The following is a 25,510-nucleotide window of genomic DNA, read 5'->3' as shown; positions in this document are numbered from 1 at the left end:
CTTTTTTAATTATTTTGTTCTTTTTTTAGATGGATGACCGCCATTACCATTTCGCGTACCCCCGGTTGAGAACAACTGAACTGGAGGATAAATTTCCCAAGATATTGTCAATGTTCATTCATTTTTTTATTTAAATTTATAAATCTGTTCCCTCCTGCTGGGCTGTGATCTTTGGCGGGCCCTTAGGTCAGGTTAAAATGCCCCCCCCCCCCCGTAGTGAATTTACAGTGTGAAAAAAAGGTAAATAAGGGTTGTCACGGCGCTTCAGCTGTACGTGCCGGAACGTAGGAGCTGAGGCTATTTGAGCTCCTATAGCCCCCATCCTTGGGTAGGGCCCTTAGACCAGAGTTTCTCAACCGCCGGGCCGCGGCCCCGATATCATTCATACCAATCCGCGAATGATTAGCCGTTTCATTTTTCCTCATTCATTTTCCGTTGGTCGTGTGTTCGACCGGGCCTTCGACTCACAAAAATGAATGAAACCGGGCCGCGGGCTTGAAAAGGTTGAGAACCACTGCCTTAGACTAGATCTTTTCGGGCCCTTCTATAGTGAATTCATAAGAACCCCCCCGATGCAGTCGATGGCTGCAAGTGGATTTGTACGATCCATCTCGCCGGAAGCCCATGCGACCCAATTTTGTTTCGCTACTCATAGCTTAAGAACCACAGCTTTAACGAACACTTTTCTAATCCCCCCAGATAAGTTTGCGTAGGAACAATGCAAAAACCTGGAATTCCTTTATAACGAAATTGCGATTTCTCCGGTCTCTTGGAGTTCGTTATAACTGGATTGGACTTTACACGGGGGGGGGGGGGGGGGGAGAAGAGAGAATCCCGATATAATACATTTCCACATAACTTAAGTTGCCCGCAGCACAATTTCAGAACACTTAAGCAGTCGTCTGCAGCACATTTTCGGATCACTTGTCCCGCGGATCACTTCCAGACCACTTGTAAGCCGCGAAATATTTATTTAACGTAACTATTCCGACAATATATTCCTCTGCGAACTGTAAATCGTTTGTTTCCTCAAATTATTGCATTTTTACCTTCTTTGATCAACTTATGGAAAGGAAAAAATTTCTCTTCACTAAATTTTCCCCACACACATTTTGAAAAATGTGCTGCCTGTATCGGTGAAAATATGTAGTCAAGGACCCTTAGGCCGAGATTACACTATAAAAGTTTGATAAAAGATCTTTTATAAAACTTGAAAAATACAACCAGTAAGCGGATCAGTTAAGTTCGTTTGAATGTAACATGTGCTTATTGGTAACATTTTGCAAGTTTTATAAAAGAATTTTATCAAACTTTTATAGTGTAATACCGGCCTAAGAAGGGGTGGGATTTTTCTTTGCCTCTCCACTGCTACATCCTTACTTACAGAGCTCTCAAAACCAAACCGCTACTCCACGAGAGCCAAAGATATGAACTGAACTTGTTTAATTTTAAAGCTCTTTCGCTACAAGTTCTAAATAATCCTCCTGCAAATGGAAACTATATTTCACTTCAGGATATTTTTTCCGATCAAACAGTAATAAAACCCATGGGATATACTAATTTTAAGACATTAAATTAACATTCAGATATATATATATAAAACTTAGGACATCAAACCGATCCTTAGAAATTTTCTCAGAGCGTGTGCAGCCGCCCCTGGAAAGCAAGTCAATGAGAAGGGTAGTAAATGAGAAATTGAGAGCGAGCAAATGTGTGTGCAAGTTGTGAGCAACTGAATTAGCAAATTAGCAAGAAAATGAGTGAATAAGCAAGTGAGAGTAACTGAATGAGCAACTGAGTTAGTGGGGAAACAAATGATTGAAGTGATACAAGCGAGTGATTTACCCATTCATTCGAAAGATGCCACAAGCAACTTTTTCCCTTCTGCATAGGAACTGATAAAAACTCTAGCCAAAGAACACAAAACAATACAATAACAGATGATTTTGTTTAAAAAAACTTTAGTTTCATTTTTTATTGTTATTAATAACATCTTACACACGCATGGGTTAGCTTTGAGCGTTTCCCACTATGACTTAGTTCTCGATCTTAAAAAAAAGAAAAAAAAAGATGTCTCTCTTCAAAACAACATTCCAGATTCCAGACTTGAATCAGTATTCCTACGAATATACAAACAATAAAAATGGATGAAAATTGTACAATATAACACACAACAGCCTTATGGTAGTTTTCTTTTCGATACTTATGTGAATGAATGAATGGAAAGCAAATAAAAATGTAATTATTATATATGATTATCATACAGACATTATTGGTTGATGTACATTATACACACATTAGTTTCGAAAAATTAGAACACCCTGGAAATTTACAGAAACAGTTCATGAAATGTTCGAGTTGGAAAACCCAAGTTAACAGTACAGTTATAATTTGCATTTTCATATTCAAAGAGGTTTTTCCTGAGCATATCAATGGCAAAAAAATTTGCGTTAAGTAGATTGAATGTGCCAAACAACATTTTCCAATTTTATTTCAAAAAGTTAGAACATGACTTACAATGGTTTATTGCATGAATATTTTCCATGCAAATTTACATCGACTGAATAAATGTTGTACGTCTTTTATCTATGTAAATCTGGATTATACACGTATATACAGTTCAATCTTCGCATTACGCATAGCTGCCAATTTGCATACCTGAAAAATCTGTAGTTTTTATCACGTGATGACATACTTCGCATCGAAGGAAACAAAGCACAAATAACAAAAAAAACCTGTTGATTTTTTTTGGGGGGGGGGGGGGTTTGCAACGGGTGACCATATATAAATCCAATTTTCACGGGATGTATTTTTCGCAGACCTGAATTTTTTAGCAATAATTGGCTACTTAGCTCGCTTTTGGCATCATATTTGGCAACAATTACCAATTTTTCATACTTGAAATCCTGAGATTTCCCATGTTTTTCCTGAGAAAACATGGTCAGCCTAGAATTGCAAGGACTGAAGAGATATTTTCTTTAGGGATTTTCCATTCAGACAAAGCACAATTAGTGAACTTTTAGGAATTTTTCCATGAAGTTATAAAAAAAATCGGAAGAATCTGATTCCGACCGGAAGATTTTAATAAAGCTGAAAAATTGAAAGCATTGGCACCTATGCATTACGGGTAGAAAAATGGGACATTTCTGCAAATGCAAAATTGCATGTGCATTTGCTAGGATAGAATTAGAGCCGATATCGTACTAGTACATTGTCCTGTGGTCATCTTTGGCCTTGACCGTGGATTTTATACATTACGACATTGCATTCATAAGTCTGTCACAGATCTGGACTTTACCTCAACCAATCTCATCGTCATAATTTTGCATTTGCAGAAATGTCTCATTCTTCAATCTGTAATGCGAAGATTGAACTATATTTTAGGTTTACATACATAACCTCCAAACCAGATTATAGCCCACTGCTCTGTCTCAATGAAGCAGGTTGTCCAAGAAGACCTAGGCCATGCTGGAAGCTGTGCATGTATGTGTTGTGAGCCTAATGTGGAGTCTGTTTCTGTATAATATTTGTTATGTGTAATGCTGCCATCAATTTTTTTTCCTAACTATGAGCAAAGTGTAATGATCCAATAATTGTATCATTTTAGGCCTGTTGTTATCTGTGGCGAGACTTTTCATGGGGAGAACAGCTCACATTCAAACCCGGGTACTTGCAATGAGAGTCTCACTATGACCACTCGACCATCACAGTGGCTCATACATAACTAGGAAAGACATACAACACTTGCATTTGACCAAGTTGATGTAAATTTACACGAAAATATTAATGTAATAATCTGTTTTAAGTCAGGTGTTCCAACTTTTTGAAACAAAAGAGGAAAAAGTAATTTGGCACATTTAATCTACTTATCACAAATTTTTCTGCCACTCATATGATCAAGAGGAACCTCTCGGATGATGGACATGCAAATTACAACCACACTGTTAATTTGGGCTTTCCTACTTGAGCATTTTATGAACCGCTCGTGAATTTCTGGGGGCAAAGCTGCATTAAGAGTAAGCGTGAACAGTCCTATGGGAAAACCGGAATCCACACATGACATCAGCGCCCTCTCTGTTGAGGAAGGACAAACTCCTACTGCTGGCCTGTGATTGGCTGCTTGCGTCGGGAAGGAATCGTCTTTTTTCCCCTCCACGCCATTTTGTTTACTTTACTCACGTGAAGACGCTTAGTTAGCTATTGCTCTTTATTTTTTTGGCGAATTTTAATCTTTAAAATTCTTAAAAAGATCCTTCTAAGGGCCAACTAAAATTCTCTACATACCTTGTAGCTATATTTATTGAATATGTCCGCGTATCCGAAGTTTTAGTGCAGATTTTATGGTTGCAAAATGAACTCGAAAACGTGTTCACATGTATAAATTTCCGAAAGACAGCAACAGGTAAGTGAAAAATTTCCTTCATTTTATATTATTTTCTAGGACATGATAAAAGAATTGATTTATCAGGGCTATAGTCAGTCATTCTCATCCGTAATTTTCATTTCACCACATTAGAACCGTAAAAATGCTCGAAATTTCGAACAAAATATGTTAACTATAAATTGCTATGGCGGTAATACTTGGTCAACCAAGCTACATTTCTCTGAAAAAAAATCTGTTCAAAAAAATTCTTGCTTACATAAAAATACTATCGAGGAATGGCATTAGTCTCGTACTGTTCTGCAGAGTAGACTGGTTAAAATTATGACGTAAAATTTCGGTGATTTGAACAACGGAATTTAGTTGAATACTTTAAGTAAAAATAACCAATCCAAGATAGAGGTCATGAAATGCAATTCAGCTATATTAAATGACTAATTTTTAAATCACGATGCTTGAATGATGAATCGGTTTCCTTTGTAATTCGATAGTAACGCCGCTTGAAAAGCTTTCTTTGGTGATGAGTTAATTCTCACATCATTGACGGCTGATTTAGCAGCGAAAATCCGTGGAAAAGTGACGTAATCAGCAGTAGAGGAAGGGGGAGCCACGCCCATCAATCTGAAAGTTTTTCCTTCCGCTTCTCAGATGGCGCTGCTATCAATTCCGCTGCCATTCTTTAACATTGAGTGAATACGCTTACCTTTCAAGCGGCTTTGTCTGGGGGTGTTCAAATTTTTTTAAACAAAACATGTACATGTTATGGTCAACATTGTGTGCTTCAAACACTGGCTTTTTTGGAAAGCCTCTAGACTTTGACTGTAACAACATATACTGAACACTGCGCCACACGCTCGCGTATTGTAAAAATATGCAATATGTATGCAATGCAATAAAAATACTTTCAATACTTGCGATAATTGAAAGAAAAAAAATGAAACTATGTATTGCACAAAATAAGATATACAAAAGACACTAATAATAAAAAGAACTATAATGAGGTAATGTTACTCTTGCTATATGGAAACCATTTTGAGATGCCATTCAACAGAGATTTGAATCTGGAAAAACTAGCAATAATTCACTATTGAGAGAGAGAGAGAGAGAGAGTTCCCTTTAATTAATTAATTTTATTACTGCCTTGGTCAGAGCAAATGAGCAACTGTCTGACTTGGTCAAATTACTTGACTAAGCTGGTCGGGGAGAAAATGAATCAATGGGTTAGTGATGGAGAAAGTGAGTCAGTCAGTCAACAAGTGAGAAATTGAGCAAGTGAGCAGCCAGTGAATGAGCAAAAAGGTGAGTGAGGAAAAAAAATGAGAACAAGTGAGACAGTGACTCACTTGATCACTCTCTCACTGATTTTTTTGGTCATACGCTCACATACCCACCTTTTTTAACTTGCTCTCTGAATCAGTCACTCACACTGTCATTCAAATTACTATCTTAATCAAATTATAGGTGGCATGCCCACAAACATCATGTCAAAAAATTAGCATACATATCTCTGAAAACAGGTCTGCATTTCCTCCTGCAAATAGAGAAAATGAGTGACTGACTGAGTCAGAAAGCAACTGAGAAATTGAGCAATTCAATGAACAAGAAAGTGAGTGAATGAGAGCGACTTGCTCCTTTTTTCAATTACTCGATCACTTTTTTTTATCCATAACATTATTCATGGTGTGGTAAGGTTCATCGTTTTCAACAAGAAATTCTTTAAGACAGAGGTTTGTTTGTGAAAAAAAGATGAAATGCCAAAATTAGTGTTAGAGAAATACCAAAAAGTAATCTAAGTTGGACGATTAATCTACGTCAGGGGTGCACAATCTCCAGTCCATGGGCCAAATGCAGCCGGCCAGCGATATGAAAGTTTTTCCAGTAGAAAAATATAACACACAATATGATAAATACCTATAGGCAGACTATATTTCTTTCATAAAGATACGGGCCCCAAAGCGGAATATATTGTGTTGCCCTGCTATGAGCCCTTGGCTGACTGCTGCAGTAAAAATTCCCATAATAGTGTTTTCTAAACTTTTCATGAACTTCTTCGATTTTTCTGTAGCAGCACTGGCATACATCATGTCACAAATCTGTGACGCACATCACAGATTTCAGCATATTCTGATTTTGGGGATACAGGATACAAAAAAAAGTTGTCAAAGACAAGTAAAGTTACCAGTCAAAACAATTTGTCAAAAGCAGTAAAAGTCAAAGGAAAGTAAAGTTACCAATCACATCCAAAAAATTGTAAAAGGAAGTGAAGTTGCCATTTATAGCCAAAGGGAACTGTCACAAAGGTAATTAAAGTTGGAATATACAGCCAAAACAATTTGTCAGAGGCAAGTAAAGTTGGTGGTTACAGCAGAAGAGAGAAAAAAAAATGAAGACTAGTAAAGTTTCTAATTACAGCCAAAAAACTATCAAGGCAATTAAAGTTGCCAGTTAAAGCAGAAAGAATTGTCAAAGGCAATCAAAGTTGCAACCTATCACTAAAACTGCTGAAAAATCACCAATCACAGAAAATGATGCATGTGAAAAATTGACAAAAAAAAAACAACTTGCGTTGGACAAATATTCAAGATGAATTTATTTCTATTGTGTTAATTAGAGTCATAATCAGCACAATATATTTTATAAGTCATGAAAATGATCTTAATTCTTAATTTCAAAAATTCAAGCACACCTTGTTGAAAATGAGGGGGAAAAATGGGGAAATTTTTTATGAAAAAAGTTGGGACATCCAAAATTAATGGAATATCCAGTAAAATACGGGTCATATGGCCAGAGAAATAGTGCACTGCATATCTGGCCTGTGGACTAAAGAGGTTGTGCACCACTGATCTATGTATAGCCTTCTCAGTCTATCATTTATGAGTATCACAGTGATCAGAGGTATACAATGCATGCTTCCTGATTCCGTAATTGTACATTATTGCTAGAAACCCTCATAAAGGCTGCATTCTGGACGGGGGTCAGCACTATGCGGATTGAGCATACCAGCAATAATATCAATCTAACTATGCAGAGACAGATGAATGAAATTCTAAACAAAACTGAAGTAGATAGGAACATAATTTCATAACATATCAAACATGCACAAAGACGAAAACGTAAACCAAACAAAGAATGTCATACTTCATTTTATATATATATATATATATAAAAAAGAAAAAAAAGGTTAAAATACTCTAGTAAAAACTTTCTTAGGAAACAGCACTGGATTGAGTACACAACACAGATTATACAGAGAAAAGTTTTCCACACAATTACGACTTATTCATTAGTACAGCAGCACCTCAAATTACAAGCTCATTTTCTTCCTTCTTGGAAGTTACTTATTGTCCCAAAGCAGAAGTTTTGCATTGTTCTGCAACGAGCCCTCAGATGACTAGAAACGTTCAGCAGTAAAAATTCCCATACAACAGGGTTCATACTCATTTTTGTACCAAACATTTTCCCTGAGTTTTCCAGTCACTTTCAAAAAGTTCCTGGTAATTTTTGTTGAAAATTTCGTATAATTAATTATAAAATTATTAATATTAATTATAATTATTATCATAATAGTAGATTATTAATTACATTGAAACTTCAATACAATGATACTGTCAAACAAGAAAAAATATCGTTGTAGAGGGATTTATCGTTATATTGAGTATCATTGTAGCGCAGTTTCACTGCATTAATCTTTTTAATACACACATTTAAGCTTTTCAAATACACCAGATGGAAAAATGGAAAGCAATCAAGGAATGCAAGATTTACCTTTTCTGCGATATCACTGTCTGGAAACATTATCTTAAAAAATTAAAAAAAACCAAATTACTCTTCCAGATAGTTTTACCTGCTTGTGTTTTCTTTCAGACGTTTCAACTTTTGGAGAATCCAGATTCTGATTCTCCTAGGAGGGGACCCCCACATTGATCCACCAATGCTATGGCCCGATCAAAAATATCTCATTCATTTGTGAGAAAAATTAAAACAAATCAATTGAAGGAAAGTGCGCCCCCCCCCCCCAGGTAGGTCTTGCATACTCTCCTGACCAGAATATAATAATGCAAAACATTTGCTGCTTGTGTTGATAACGTAACAGCTTTTAATATGAAATCTTAAGAACAGAGACTATCAGATTTCATCAACTTTCTGATAAAAGGTGAATTTTTTTTCTCTATCAATTTTTATGCTACCTAGAATGTCCCCACATTTTATTTTCAATACAATCACACGGGCAGCACATGATAGCAACAGCGCAGAGCACCCATAGGTTACAGAAGCTACTGTTACTACTTAACAGTACATGAACCTTGTACATATTCCTCTGCAGAATTTCTAATGAATCGGCACATGCCGGAATGTGTGTTCTGAGTGCATGCGTGGCCCTACTGTATTTATGTTATCAAGTTGCACTTGTTTCATGCTCAGGCTACCATCTGTCTTCCATTTTCTAAAGTAAAGGTGGAAATGTTTGAATTTTCATGTTATGTCAGTATCGGTATTGTAGTTCTGCCTGCTCTCTGCAGATAAACTTTTTCAAATAGAAGACTGGCTTGCATTCACTCCTCAAAGCTGGCAAACCACAGAAAACCAACTTCAGTCAGCCACCACTGTGCCGTCAACACAGTTTGAACCTGGATCCTCAGGAGGAGAGGCAAGCACGATGGCCATATAACTGCACAGTGGCCACTGCAGATACTGCAAACCGCAGTCGCTAATGTAACAGAGTTCTGACTGGCTGCGTGGTGCCATGCCAAACCAAACAATTTGGAAGTGTGACTAAGGATTCTGCACAGGTGATTCTGACAGCACAACAAAACTGTAATAAAATAGGGGCGGGAAGTCCACATAAACACTGAAACTAGCATTCTCACAAGAGTAAAATCAGTATGAGCCAGCGAACTGGTGAAAGATCTTTCGAAACGTCTCGCATTAAAAAAAACGAACAGAAAAAACAAGATTCAGCTTTCAGGCTAATGCCAGACGAGAGCGATTATTGCTGTATGCCAAAGATAACAGAATGCACAATTAGTTCTCAGTCAGGTGCTCTTTGGAATGAAGGAAACAGTTTCAAACAGAATGTCTGTCAAATGCTAGATGACTTTCGCTGCACGCTATCATCAAACAACCCTAGTTTATTGTTCATCCCACACAACATATGCTGAAAAAGACATACATACAGTTAACGCTCGTAATTTTTCAGCTAAAATGAAAAGTATTTTTCGGCTAAATTTGGAAGGAATTTATATAAATTCTGGAGAGCACGAAAAAAAAGAATAAAAAATTTGGAGCCTACTGCCTAAATTCAGAGGGTTGGCAGGTCTAATATAGGAATTTTCAATTGATAAAGACAAAATTGAAGAGGGACTTTTCTTTTTGCTATACATGACATCATGCATGGCATTATCGATTAGCGGCAATTATTAATCAACCAGTAGTTCAAATTATCTGCCATTACTACTATTAAATATCTTCCCAACAAATTTTTTTTTATCGTGCCAAAAATATAACATGCAGATGAAACAGGACACATGGTCAAAGCAGATTCAAGTGATTTCCCCAATTTTGGGAATTTTTCAACAGGAAGAATTGACGCAGATTGTTTGGCGAAATTTGTCTTTTCCCTTGAAAATGAAATATATTTTTTGATTTGAAGCAATGGCAAGAACTTACATTACACTCCACATCATCTCTGGAATAAAAATCTCAAAAGCTTTTTCAAGCAAATTCTTTGGGAATAATTTTCTTTCCCGAAAATCTGATGCAGACCAAATTTCAATTGACTGAAACTTAGGCCGGGTTTACACTGGACTGCTATGCTGGCAACTCAACATGGATTGGTTAAAAAACTTGAAGTTCAGGTTTTCAACCAATTCGTGTCCAATTGCGGGTTGTGTTGCTTATCGTATCAGTCCAGTGTGAACACGGCCTTATTCGTGTGCCACCGACTACTTCCTTCCCTTATTCAATTGCCACTATCATTCTTTTTTAAGCAAAAAGAAAAATCACATACATATAAATAGAAAATTGATAAAAAAATAAACTCACATTTATAAATATCTTCAGGCAGCGACATACGTGCAATGAGGACATCACAAGACATATCACCTTCTGGACAATTTATCCGGAAGCTTTCTGTAATTGACAGAAGATACCAGTCACTTAGACTCAATTACACATATTATGAACAACCTATATACCGTGAACAGGGACAGTTTTGCCATATGGGGCAACTTTCCCAATTTTTTAAAACAATGTTTTGCGCTCTGTCAAGTTCCTGAGCCAACCAATAAAGTCTCACTATAGTTGTTTATAGGTCTTTATCAGTGTTTTTTTTAGACTTGTAGAATAGGAGTTTTTGGTAATCTCTCTACAAAAGTGTCTCGCCTTGACTATTCATTCGAAAGTAAGTAAAAACTGTGTTTTACTTGAAACAGCATATGATCCACTTTCACAGGATCACTTTTAAATGCAAATTTTGCATTTTATTTAGGTTGAATACCATTATTTGGCAATATTGCACCCAGAAGCTTAGTAAAAGGGGGCAACTTTGCCAATCTAGAATTTTGCCATTTTCCCAAATTCTTGCATATTTTTTTTTTCAAATTGTGCATTTTTTTTAAGTCAAAGTTTTCACTCAGCCCTGAACTTTTTCTGTATTTTAGTGTTAACTTCGAGTTAAGGGAAAATTTTTTCTTCCTACAAGTTGAATTTTTCACGAATAAGAGAAATTTAAAAAATAGCATTTGGCAATAGAATTTTGTATTTAGCAATAGAATTTAGAAGATTCATTTAACGGTTTCCTTTATTTGCTTACAAAATGAGAATGACTTTCTAAAGCCGGTCTCCCATTTGAAAAAGTCTCTCCACAGCGAGCAGGCACACCTAGAACACGATACTGACATAACATGAAAATACAAGCATTTCCATCTTTACTTCACAAAATGGAAGACAGATGGCAGTATGAGCACTAAAAGAAACGCAACTTAACAACAAAAATGTGTTAGGGGCCACACATACACTCAGAACACACATTCTGGCATGTGCCGATTCGTTAGAAGTTCAGCAGGGGAATGTGTACGAGGTGCATGTACGGTTAAGTAGTAGTCCATGTCCATAATACAGTATGTTAGTTTATTTTTACATTTCCTTATTCAATAATTAAATATGATTAAATTGGAGAAATTCAAGATGAATTATTCTATTTCCAGTAGTTCGACATGTTTTACTAATAAAACACTTGTAAATAGCGCTTTTACTTGATAAATCTTTCTTTTTCCCACTCTGAAATCAGAATTTTCGGTAAGACGAACTAATAATAAAAAATCAGTTTTTTTGTCAGCCACTGCATATTCGACTAAGAGATTTGACTGCATACAATTGACCTTCCTTACTATGAAAACCGTAGCAAATTCAAATTTTCTGTCGAACAATCAAAGTTTTTTTTGAAATTTGTGAATTTTAAACATTCCGATTTTAATGTTTTGAATATTTCTGTGTACCTTTCTTTGCAATAAAGAGTTAATACTGATATGAAAGATGTTTTCATTGAAGTATTATCTGAGGCTCTCATGGCCGGTGTTCAATGGCCTGCAAGCAGTTTCTGGGCTATTAGGCCATGTGGTCTAAAGAATTTTCTCCTTAACATTTTTTGGTGACTTCCACTGGGTTTTAACACAGATAGCAAAGCTGCCCCATTTCCAGGGTAACTTTGCCCCAATGCAGTTTTTTATTTTTAGGTATATAGGTTTACTTAATTTGTTGTGTTTCCACAGATTGTGAAACTAGACATCAAGACTAATGGTTTATGATGGTTTCAAAGCTTTTTCGTACATTATCAGTTGAGAAAACAGTTGTAAAAAGAAAAAAAGGCAAAGTTGCCTCGGTTGACTGTATGCAAAACTTGTCGACAAATTCAGCAGGCCATTCAGCCATTTAAAAGATAGTAATAACAAAAACCTACCAAGCAGATGGACGCATATTTTGACAACTAGCGACTGGCTCTCTTTAGCTATCCCACCAAGACCAGATACAGTGCGACTCAAGAAACCATCTACCAACACCTGCTTCGTCCAATCCCAACCCTGGTGTGTTGCCATTATATCAAGTGCCAAGATAGCAAATTTTATATCCTCTTCCACCGAAGGATAACCTGCAAAAATAAAAAATATATATAACCATGCAAGTAAATTTAACAATGAAAAAAAGAGAGGAGGAAAATAAAAGCTTACTTTTCAGCCAGTTTTTCTCAAGCGAATGGATGATGGATGCTGCAATATTATCTGGAGAAGACTCTGAAGTCGGGTCTACCGAAAATATATTCTTGAATGCAAAAACGCTCTGCCTCCAAAATTCCAAGCAAAGCTTGGCAGGCTTTTGTTTGAACATATGGTTGAGCACCCTCTTCAATGGGTTGTCTGGAACAAAAATGCAAACTGACTTATACATGCGCACCCATAAAAGTAAGGTGGATCTCGATTAAGAAAGCATCATCAAGACCATACATTTCAAAACGTATCAGGTGGGGGAGGGGGATTTCTTGAATAGGGGAATGTTCTGATATGGGAAATAAAATTGAGGCTTCAAAAACGTTTAAAGCAAGATCCAATATATATATATATAAATATACTAAACATCGGAAATTACGACTGCATCAAAAAAAAAATAATGATAAAATATTGCAAAAAAAGGTTGAAAAAAAAAAACACACCAACCTTTTCCTTCGCTCAGCTTAAATGGATCAGACCAAACACCCACTATAGAAGCCATGATGTGAGGAGCCAAGTCAGGATACCACTGAAAAATATTCAGAAATAAATCACGCACAAACTCGTGCCGGTCCAATTTCCTGCAGATCTCTGTAAACACACGTGCTAGAGCACTGATGCCACAAATGTTCTTTTCGGGAGACGGTTGGTTAATGGTGCGGAAAATTCGCTCATATAAAGCCTGCTGTGTTGTGCACACCAGATCACTGAGATGCAACTTCCTTTTAGTCTCTACTTCGAACAAGGATTCCACGATGCACCGTTCCATCACAGGCAACAGGTAACTTGTTTCGGAAGACTCCATGAACGTCATCAACGGATTCCTCTTCGACAGACCAAGGTGGATGGCAATCTTTTGCGCAGCGCTATTGGCATCGTTTGCATTATTCGGGTTCAGAAGAGCGACATTGAGGTTGTGCTTGCATTTCTTGTATTTGTCCTTCTTCAAGCGCAACTGGTCCAAGTTTCTGAGGGCACCGTACAATGTGAGATTTTCTTGGATCTTTCTTTGGGTGATGGCCTCCTCGTAAACTGGAACGAACTTCGATTGATGATGGCCCAGCTCCGGATATTTCACATTCCTGTGCTTTCGTACAAACGAAATTTTACTAACGTCACAACTCTTGGAATCCAGATGCATACTTGTCAGATCATTTTCATTTTTCTTGTTCATTTCTTCGGGTCTGTTTCCCTCCGGAAAAGAATCTTCGGCAGCAATAAGCAAGTTCCCTTCACCCTCACAATCTTCAGAGTTTTCTTCTTGCTGATCAACAGCTATTGTGAGCGGAGTTTTGGTCAGACTTGAAGTAGATGGAAATAGAGCATCATCCACATCCGACTCATTCATGGCCATCACAAGAGTGTTTTCATCTTCACTTTCATTAAAAGTTTGTGCCATTTGTTCCTCTCTTTCCAGAACATTACCATGGCTGTTTTTGTTTTCTTCTTCCTTTGTGTGCATATTCAGAGAATCATCAGACATTTCTAGCCTTTTGCTCTCGTACAAAAAATTTTCTTCCTTGACGTTGCTGGTACACGCTTTAAAATAAGAATAATTTTTTTGACTTTGCTGTGGAATAACTTTTTCAGTAACTTGGGTATGAATGTTGATCGTCCTATTTCTATTGGGCTGCAGCAGGTTCCTCATGTTAGGATCTATGCTGATATGAGACTGGGATTCAGTCCTCATTTTATCGTTTTGTTCAAAAGGTTCAACTTTCAGCAGAGATGGATAAAACTTCTTTCTCTGCGCAGGTGTAACTTTAGGTTGTACATGGGTCTTGGCCCAAATGTCATGAATTCTTTCCCGTATTCCATGTCTTTTGGGCTGCAGAATATCTTGCATCTTTTGATATCCCCTGTTTCGGGGCTGGACATGAGTATCCACATCATTTTCAACCTTTTTATTAACTTGTTCATTGCTCCTTCCAGCTTCACGCTGTCGTCGCTGGTATTTCCTCTCGAACCAGTTATATTCAATTTCTGAACTCATTTCAGGATTGGAATAGGTTTTTGTACTCACAGGTTGTTTCTCATCCTTCAGCTTGTCACACATCACATTCTCAGACAGTGGAGAAGACATGCTTTCATTTTGCATTGGCGACAAATGAGCATCAAATGAAGAAACGCTTTCACTTACATCAAAATTTTCTTCACTTTCAGTGGTCTCGAATCCGGATGAAATATTTCTGGCTTCATGAGTAGAATCAACTTGGGACTGGGTTCCATTTGTAAGAAAGACTGCATCACTGCATGGTTTAACATCAAATATTTCAGCTAGGGAACAAACATTTTTCTGATGATTTGGTGAGCATGATGATGAACCAGGTTTTTGTGAAGCACTTTTGTGATTCTTTCTCTGCAACCTCTTCCCCTTGAATGGCAGCAGATTTTCAGGATCGGAGCTGGTGTCAATACTGGGTGGTTTTGGTTCATCCTCAGCAGATGGCGAATCAATGTTCTGCTGTTTGCTGCCTAGTTCAGTTATGCTCTGCGGCGATGGCAATCCTATGAATGAAACACTATGCTTATGTACACCAGCCTCATCCATAATATGTCCATTCTTATCGTGCCACAGATTCTCACAATTCAGATCTATTCGGGACTGGGTCTCATCTGTAAGGTCTGTAAGTTCAGTTACACATGGTGAATGACTCTCCTGAGGCAAATGAGATCGTTGTAAAGAGCTTTTGATTTTGCTTTTCTTTTTTCGTACTCTATTTTTCATCGGCAGCATCAGATTCTGTGTCTCAGAATCTGTGTCAATACAAGGTGGTTGGGGTTCATCTTCAGTTGATGGGGAATAAACATTCGTCTGTTCGTTATCTATTTTGGTTTGGATCTGAGACAACAAAAAGCCTTGCTTTTGCTTGGATGTGGATAAAATGTCACGTTCATCCAAAATGAACTTATTCTCAATATTGGTTTCTTCCTTTTGACACACATTCTCCTTAGAGGATGGCGGATTTCCCCCCTTAAAGTCTGTATCCATAAGGGACTGCATGTTATCTTCATTGCAAGTTGAATCACTTTTTTTTTTATCCATTTGTGTAGCACATATTTCAGTTTCTAAAGGACTAGAGTCTGCAAGCTGATCTTGCAATGGTGAAATACCAGGTTTTAGCTGCTGGGAAATGACTGTGTTATGATCATTTTCTTGTTTTCTCTTTTTCCTGGTCTGTCGAACATTTTTCTTTTTTGGGATTTCTGTGCTGATATTGAACAATTTGAAACCAATGTTCATATGATCGTGTTCTTTTTGACTTCCACTTCTTTCAACTTTGGGCAATGAACGATATGCATTTTTAACCAGATTTTTGGTAGATGAGATGATATCATTCTGATCCTTTTCTGCAACTGTTTTTCTCGCAATACGAACTTTTTTCTTAATACAGTCCCTATAGGATTCCAAAAGTGTACCATCATCTCTTGTGGAATTTTTGCAAATTTCTTTTCCCGATTCATCCCTCATTTCACTAGTAGGTTGTGAACCACGTAAGTCTTCATGCATAAGTGATGATGGGATACTGGGATTCACTGCAGAGGCATTGACGTCACAATTTTCTGTACTTTTCAACACTGATCCTCCAATATTTTTATTGATGTTGATGATTGGCTGTAATTCCTCTTTATCAGTTACTGAATCACTTTCATCTTTTTCCCTTGATTGCGTAGGACATATTTCGACCTTTATTTCATGCTGTGTTTGGAAAGGTAATGTTGATCGACGATGTTGTAAAGTGGCCTCATCCATAATGTCACATTTTTTCTCTAAGTTTTCATCCCTTACTGACATTGTTTCAGTTTCCTGATCTGTATGTAAATCTTCCAAGAACCGAGGATATAAGATCTCTTCCTGTTCTTGAGGCAGTGCATCAATATGTTCCTGTTCAACTATGGCTTTAGAATTCTTTTTCTTCTTCCTCTGCACTTTTTTCTTTCTTTGAGCAACACTGACACGAGGTCGTTTTTTCTTACATGTTTCAGTTTCACACTGTAAAATACCCTCAAGGTGTTTTTGTAAAGATGAGACATGGTGTTTTTGTAAAGCATCACTGTCCACACCGTCATCATCATTTTTTACCCGGACTAGTTTTGGAGATTGGATTGGCGAAATATCTGGAAGACCTGCTGCCTTTGCCAAGTTTTCGAAAAAGCTTTTAATTTTGTTATGGTGATGTCGCGTATTTAATGTAGCTGGAGGAAAAGACTGAAGTAAATTCTGGCAAACAGCAAAAGATGGATAGGATTCAGAATTTTTACTACATCGTTCTGTTTCCCCAATGTTTTCACTGTATCCTTGTCCACTGGATGAATCTTCCAACTTCCAATGTGAATTTGTTATACTGCTTGCATCCAGTCTTTGGAATAATACTGAAGATGTACAGCTGGGTTTTAATGAATCATCATTGAAATTCTGATCAAATTCTGCATCTCGTGGCAACAGTACATCTGCAGGTATATCACCTGAAAACGAAAACAAATAAATTAAAAAAAAATACAAGAGCAGGAAATTTATACCACACTTGATTCCTGAGCACTACAATCCCGGCTTTTTGCTGTAAAATTCCCTTTCCTGAAAAAAAGCTTTTGGGATGTCTGTTTGTCCCAGTTTTTCCTTGCGCATCAAAGATCCAATGAAACAGAATCATAGTTTGCCATTTAATTCTATTATTGGGTAATGAATACTCTGCTTATATGAATAACATCCTCTGGAACCAAAATGTCTCCTATAGAGACAATGTTAAAGTTCCTCCTTGATGTGGTTAATTTCAAAAACTTTATCCTACTCAATAGTATTGCAACCAACATGACACCTGTTAACATTAACTATTATGTACTTACTGTCTAAAATACAGGGTGGGCAAAAAGTCCGTAGAAACTTTAAAAATGAATAAAAACTGGAAAAATAACCGAAATAAAAATGGTTTGCAGGTTCAGCATTTGCTAGGTCAGAAGAATTTTTTTAAGACTGAAAAAAAACAGCCAATCGGTGGCGATGGTATGAGCAACTTTGGTGGAAATATGCAAATGAGATGGTTATAAAAATTTGTGTTCCTAATCCACAACCAGTTCACCATTGTAAACAGCGTATGTGGACCTGCTGCACTCTGCCATTGTTGGATCTGTGACTCGCCTGTGGTGGTGGTCATATAGAACACAGGGTGGCCAACACATACTGCTGTAATAAACGATTTGGAGGCATTCTGTTCGTTATTTGCATATCTTTCCTTTCACTTGTACATGTCAGCACCACCTATCGGCTGTTTTTTTAGTTTTTTCCTGTCTTAAAAAACTTCCTGTGACCTAACGATGCTAACGCTGCAAATAGTTTTTTATTTAGGTTATTTTTCCAATTTTTATGAATTTTTAACGTTTCTACGGACTTTTTTGCTCACCCTGTATTCGAGATTTATTTTAAACATGTTGCCAGATGAGATTTTAAAAAAATCCTAAGCCTGAACTGCTTTAGGAGCCATTCAAGTCTTACATCAGCAACGATGGGAGTTTGATTTGCTGACTTTTGATGATGGGGGGGAGGAGTATGAATGCTATTTATGTCATCAACCACTCTTTATAAAAATCTGAAATGAAATATTCTTAATATCATCTTCATTGTAGATGCCAAAAATTATAAAAAAACCTTTCCCTAGTTTGTGGGCATCAAACAAATATACCCCCCACCCATTGATCAGTCCTCTGTAGACTTCCTTCTCTAGTAGACCTTTTACAGACCCCCTACCCCCTTTGTCTCACTTAAGCCCCGTTCACATGTGCAATAAAACATCCCGGGAAGTTCCCGGTAACAGGGATTTTCACTACAAACCATTCACATGACGTTTAGTTCGTGCCAGTAATCCCCCTCTTCTTTCCAGAAGTTGTCACTGGTTACTTGGGTTGAACGGATGTGCTTGATTCAAGATGGCTAACGAAGGAGCTTACAGTAGTTTTCGCGGCGCAAAGGATCATGAGAGAGATGGTCGGTGTCAACCACCAATCCACTCCAAGAAAAATGGGGTTTTTTTATGAACTTTTCTTCCACCTTTTTTTTCCCTACGAGGGGAAAAAAGTTGCCATGCTGGTAATTATCACCAAAGCGACCCCCCAATCTTACACATGTGAACAGGGCTTTATAGAGAGGTGCCAGCTAAACTGTTTTGTATCCACTCAGTGCGTCAAATGCGCTGTCCTTCAGTGATTTGCTGGACTACCCGTATGTAACAGGTTACATGTTCTTTGAAGGGGAGATGTGGTTCCAGAGGATGTGCATGGTGGGAGGGATTGTAACTTTCACTCTGCTGCCTATATTAATGATACAATTTTTTGTGAATGGTGGATCACCCCCCCCCCCCCCCTGTACTGTCTATGTTCCTGTACAATGTGGATGAGAAAACAAGCTGTGATGATTTGCGGAGCAAGGAAAGATCATGTGGATCATGAAAACACTTTTCTTGTATGAAAAGCCGTGAATGCAACTGGTTTGTGCATAGGTGGGATATTGTAGAATCAAACATGTTTGGTGCATTTATTTATCATTCCCCCTGAAATATTTGATCACATGTGCAAGGTTGGCCCACACCACTCGGAAAAAAATTGGTAGTCATTGGCTAGAGCCAAGACCTCGGCAATAATTCTATTAATTGCATCAATAGCTAAATAGAAAGGAATTACTTCAAATTACTCAAATGGTTGTTTTTAAGCAACCATCTTGGCATTGACTGCTACTACTAAACTAGACATTTTTTGGATGGAATAAAAAAAAAAAAGCTAAATGCTGAAATCACCAAATAATACGAAATTTCTCAATCTCAGGTGTTGAGCATTGAGAAAAATTCTGATGAGGAATATAGCAATTGAAGATGATCAACGGGAAAGAACAGAAGCCTGATTAGAAAAAGAAATAAATTTACAAACTTTTAATGAAAATTTTAAATCACATTGATCAGATCGATTAACCAAACTAAACATTTTAAATAAAATCAACGATTGATCGGTTAATCAGACCAGCCCTAGTGTAAACAATCACCCTGTAAAGTATCAAGATTTCACTATATTCAAAACCATGATGGGCAAAACAAAAGTAAAACTGAAAAATGATGAAAGCAGATCTACTCACCAAGACAAAAATCTGAGCCTGCAGCAGAAATGAAGGTTTGGTCATCGCCTATGAGAGAAAAATAATTTGAATAATTTGAAAATAAAATTCCCATGAACACTAAAAAAAAAAACAAAAAAAAAACCATCCCTTTCAGGCAGTACAGAAAGCAAAAAATAGAAATTGATTGCAGGACTCATAAAAACATGGCAGTGCTTCTTGTTACACTGAATGAATAAAAGGGAAAGATATTATAGCAATTTAAAAAAAGTAACCTTGAGGAGACACTGGCGCTTCTTCATTAGATGAACTGGAAGAACCTACAAAGACAAAAAATTTACAACAATATATTTTATATAGTGGTTGTCATTTCAAAAAGGAAATACACATTTACATTCTATCTAATGAGTGCACAATTTCTCAGTGATGAAAATGCATATATTTTAAATATATTTGTTTTAAAAAAATTTAAAACAAAAACTCAGTTTTAACAAGAAAACTCTTAAGTTATTATCATAACATAGTTTAATTATCATAAAATTTATTTAAAAAGCCTTTTGCGAAACCAGGGTGTCCACATACCCAAAGAAAAATTGTGACTTTTCCTTGACTTATTTGAGCATTTAACAACTTGCTATTTGGCAATATTGGCAATTTAACACTTGCTATTTATTGACATTACATAAATAGCTCTTTTGCATGCAAAATGGAACTTCATTGAGATTCAGAGCAATGGCTATCAGCAATAGAAACTCCAGTTGTTTCTGCTGTTCATATTGGTGTTTTTTTTTTTTTTTGAACGAAAATTGACTCGTAAAGCCTGAAAACTATCTTCAATAGACCACTACTGCACGCACGATTGCAGGTATCTAGGGCCCATGATCTTCTGAGATAAAATTGAGCAGCAGAACTTGCTGGGAAAAATCATAAATTCAATTCGTAAAAATCTTATTTCATGACTTCTTCTTGACCTCCCTGACCCTTTTTTCATTTCATGACTCTTCAGGGACTTTGTGACTTTTCCAAGATGGTAGATACCCCTGATGCCTTCAGCCTCCACACAGGTAAAAATAATTAAGTTATGCAAATTTAATCAATCAAAAATAAAGAAGTAAAGAGAAATGCTTACTGTCCAAATAAGTGAAGGAAGTGAATTTTCTTTTCCTCATATTCTGCAAACAAAAAGAGAGGAAAATAATAAAATTTATGGAATTTTCATTGCGATTATGAGCTTCATTTGTTTAGATTTTGCAATCACACCAAAGTCGAAATAAAAGAAAAACATTACTCTGGTGTCTGCCAACACCACACATCAATAGAAATCACAAAATTCATATGTAAAAAATATAGCTTGGACATAAAATGAATTAAATTTTGTAAATACCGAATTTTTCATTTGCTCTTTCATTCTTGTGTTTTCTTTCCAAGAGAGGTGTAACTTCTTTTGCAACTCAGACAACTTCACTATTATTTTGAAAAAAAGAAAAGGCAAGTTCCATGTAACGATACTTACCATCTTTAAATAAATATTTTGGAAAATTATGTGCAATAACGAGTGAGATACAAATTTGAAACCATGAAATGCTTATTTATTCTGATCATTTTATTGTATTCAAACTTTCAGAAATAAAAGATAATACAACTGCATCGTACATGGTCCAAATGTGGCCCTCTGGCCATGTTCAGACAGCTGACTTTTCTGGCAAGTCTTCTGATGTAACCCATGATCTAAAACCTAATTTTGTAAAAATGAACTAAGCAGCACATTAACAGATCACTTACGTGACTTGTGGTGCAGTTCCACATCACAATTAGTCTGGGGCACATTTTCGGATCACTTGAGTGACTAGTGGCTCATTTTTAGATCACTGGAAAGTGCTCAGGCCCGTCATTTAGGAGGGGGCACCCCAGGCTTTTGAAAATACATTAAAAATGGTGTGTGTGTGTGTATGTATATGTATGTGCGTGTGTATGTATGTGCGTGTGTATGTATGTGTGTGTGTATGTACACACACACACACATATATATATATATATATATACATACACTGAGTACATGTATTTGCCCCCCGCCCCGAAAAAGTTGAAATGACTGCCCTAAAAGTGCTGCAGGACTTTCACAGTGGATCATGGAAGAGACCCACAGCACAATTTCACATCACTTAGGTGATCCATGACACATTCCCACATAAGCCGTACAGTATATTTACATATCAATTGAGTGATCAGTTACACAGTGGAAGCGGCATATTTACAGATATTTTAAGTGACCTGAGGCCCAGCTCTAGATCACTCAGTTGGCCTATGACAAGTTTTCATACAAATGATGTGGCCCACACTTTCCAAAAGGTTGAGCACATTTGAACTACATAATATGCAATACAGACATTGATGCACAAGACGGTTTGATAAATGATTTAAATAACACAGAAACTCAACCATATATGCACATCGTAAACATTCTTCAGGAGGGGGGGGGGGTGGTTATAGTGGAGAATGTTGTGTAAATGTGATCTATCATATACATGCATAGCTCTATTTATGATATCAGAATTAAGCTGATTCAGTGATAAAATTGTGCTCCCACCTGTCTTCCAGATTTGGAATTAAAAGTGGTAGATGCCTGAATTTTTGTGCTTATGTAAGTATCTCATAATCTGCCTGTTTTCAGTGGAGAGACTCGCTTGCATTCATGCTCCAAAGTTGACAAACCAATTTAAAACACTTGACCGCCAGTATCAGTTGAGTGGTTAGGGAGCTAGTCTCTCACTGTGCAGGCCTGAATTCGAATCCCAATTCGGGCATGGGTGTCTACTAACAAATTCTCTGGACATATCATACAAATCTCTCGATAATACGTGAGGAATACATTATTTAAAAAAGTAATAATACTTAATTAGTTGACCACCACCGTATTACCTGCAAGGATCAACACGGAGGTCCTTGTGATGCAAGTTTTCACAATGCCCCACAAAACTTTGCAGTGGTTAAATTCAATTAATAGACAAGGACAGAGACCCGAAAGTCATTTCTAGTCAAGAACATTGTCTATTTACAATCAACAAAAAAAAGCACCAATTTAGCAACTATGGCATGCACTCAAATTCAAATCAACATAATTAAGTAATCCTCGAGCGAGTTCCACTGAGGATGTTATCCATCTAAAAGCCACAAGTACAAAATTGCACACACATCAAGCACTCTTAGTTACTTTTGCAAGCAACAGTTGAAATTAATATAGATGACACTACTGTCTATCACTGAGCTTTACACAAAAACATAATGAACATTCCTCTGAGGAATTTCTAGGAATTGGTGCCTGCTGAAAAGTATTGTGAATGTGTATCTATAATGTTTTCATGATGTCTCAGTTGAGCATGCTTCTTGTTTGAGAAGTGCTGCCATCTGACTGCAAAAGAATCTGAAGTGCAAACTACCTAAAACATAAAATCACAAAAATGGAAAATAAAAATGTGGTATCAAACGAGTATCATTTGTAGTTTTAAATTCCTATCCCAATAGGACTGCCAGGGGGCAGTCCAGCGGTTAGGGAGCTAGCCTCTGAATGTGTAAGACAGTGTTCAAATCCCGGTTCGGGCATGGATGTCTACTAATACCTAACAAATTTCTTGGATGGATCTTATGGAAAATACGTGAGGATCATGTTATTTAATATATATATTATCAAAGGCAAAAATAAAACTCACTCTCAAGTTCATCAACCTGCTCGCTCAGTGAATTTGTCTGTTCCTATAACAGAAATTCAAAATTCAATCACTTACCATATAGTAAATTTAAATATTAAAAGAAATGTTTGATAATGACTTCTATATGCAATAATATATAAACCAGGTTCGATTCTTGATGGCAAAAAATGGTTTACACAGCAAAAAACTTATATTCGTGTATTCAATTACTTTGTTATGACGCAATAGATATGATAAATAGTAAGAGACTTATGCAGATTGTCATATTCTATTCTATGGAATTATAAATTATTTCAACTACACATTTTGGAATAATATTATAAAAAAAAATTAATTTTAATATTTTAAATGGTCTCAGTAAGATGCTTTCCATTTCCACTATCTATTATATTCCGTAGTAAAATTAAATTACAACACAGCATTCAAGATAACGCATAACTTATTTAGATCATTCTTTCATGCTTGAAAAATTTCTTATCACAGATTATACAAATCAAAACCATTCTTTTGCGTAAATTGCTACAGTAGGATGTCCCAAATCTGGATGAATCCATAATCCAGACACTTCAACTGAAATATTTTTTTTTACCTTTATCGAACATTCATTTCTTTTTTTTGTACCATTTATTGGAGGTGTCCACAGCCACAGGAATCTCAAGGAGAGGACACAGGGTGTCCATGCGGCCCCCCAAAAGTCAGGCTTCGGTACCCGACAAAGATCCCACCCTGGGAGCCCTTTTTCCCAGGATTGTAAGGGGCATGCCAAATATTTTCTATGATTTTCTTCTATTATTTTGTATTTGGCAAGGAAAGGGTCTGAAGGTGATATCTTCAAAAAGTTTTGAAAAAATTACCAGATTCTACTCATTTAAATATGCATAAAAATATTTAAAAATCTGGCAGAGTTATTATAGGCCACTCAAAAAAAATTTGTAAATATAGTAAAACCTCGTTAAGTCGTCACCCTGATACGTCGTCACTCCGGTTAAGTCGTCATTTTTCTTCAGACCCTTCCAGCTCTCATAGACCACAATGTTATTAAACCCTCGTTTACTCGTTGCTAATTTCGGTTAAGTCGTCACTATGAAAAAGTTTCAGAAAGAGGAACAGACTATTTTTTGGCTCCCATTAAAAAAAGAGCTTGTTAAAAGCATTGTCATATGCTTAAAAGTCACCATTAAATCCTATATACCCGAACGGAACAGTTTAAGTAACGGAAGTTACGCTGGGGAAGTTCATTTGCCGAATAAGGTTTTCGGAACGTTGGGGACTGTTCAAGCTGGATCTCATTTCTGCCTGGGCTCCATTGGAGACACCCAAGCTGTGTCGCAAGAAGTTGCAACGTAAGCACTTCGCCCCCGGGCATCTCCGGCAAAACCAAAATTTATTGATATGTCAAAGATTACATATAGTGCAAGGAAATCAAAAATAAAATTAATCAAGTCAAAGTGCAATGGGCACGCATAATAATCGTAGAAAGCATGGACTATTAATTTAGGGCTTGAAATTTAAACGAAATATCTTTGTTGAAAAAATCTGTCATTTTTTCCCAAGTTGGTCTTCTGTTTACTCTTCCCTGCCCAGGGCCCCTCCACCAAGTCAAAAGTGTTCGAGATTACTTTGTAGTTGCATAGTAGTTGCATGAACTACTGATGAAGAATTCAAACACTAAAATTAAATTTGATGTATATGTAAAATTAATGTGTAATAGAGAATTTCTATTAAGAAAAGCTACTTATTCAAACAGTTGCTCTGTTAGTCTATAAATTAAAAATTACCGGTATAAATCAAAGTGTACATTACATTTCACCACAATAATTTAAATAACGATAGAAAAAGATAAAATATTGCTATTATTTTCTCTTTCGCAATCTATAAATTTTATTAATATTGTTATTTTGGTTCATACTTTAATAAATGCCATATTACTTTAAATTTATATGATTTTCATAACATTGCACATTAAACCTGACGGAACTCCGCTTAAGCCGCCATAATTTTTCGATAAATTGAGGTGACGACTTATCAAGGTTTTACTGTATTAATATTTTGAATACCAATTGAG

The 25,510-nt window shown here is 36.6% G+C and overlaps 1 protein-coding gene across 1 annotated transcript in view; it reads right to left on the bottom strand.

Annotated features, from left to right (window-relative positions):
- Positions 1-2,035: 2,035 nt before the first annotated feature.
- Positions 2,036-25,510, bottom strand: part of LOC149074051 (uncharacterized) — a 120,673-nt gene continuing 97,198 nt past the window's right edge. The window contains exons 27-36 of the mRNA XM_089247294.1: positions 23,446-23,488; positions 21,123-21,202; positions 20,868-20,910; positions 20,014-20,058; positions 19,760-19,807; positions 13,090-17,109; positions 12,607-12,792; positions 12,339-12,527; positions 10,424-10,510; positions 2,036-2,120 (exon numbers count right to left, since the gene is read on the bottom strand). Coding sequence (XP_089103420.1) covers positions 2,119-2,120; positions 10,424-10,510; positions 12,339-12,527; positions 12,607-12,792; positions 13,090-17,109; positions 19,760-19,807; positions 20,014-20,058; positions 20,868-20,910; positions 21,123-21,202; positions 23,446-23,488 — 4,743 coding nt within the window. The 3' untranslated portion in view covers positions 2,036-2,118. The remainder of the gene's footprint in view (positions 2,121-10,423; positions 10,511-12,338; positions 12,528-12,606; positions 12,793-13,089; positions 17,110-19,759; positions 19,808-20,013; positions 20,059-20,867; positions 20,911-21,122; positions 21,203-23,445; positions 23,489-25,510) is intronic.

Source organism: Pholcus phalangioides, unplaced genomic scaffold (genome assembly GCF_987345545.1).
Source record: "Pholcus phalangioides strain wild (caught in Gottingen) unplaced genomic scaffold, Ppha-v1.0 ptg000017l_1, whole genome shotgun sequence".
In the NCBI taxonomy this organism is placed as follows: domain Eukaryota; kingdom Metazoa; phylum Arthropoda; class Arachnida; order Araneae; family Pholcidae; genus Pholcus; species Pholcus phalangioides.
Note: the sequence above shows the minus strand (reverse complement) of the source record. Positions and strands in the feature narration are given on the sequence as shown.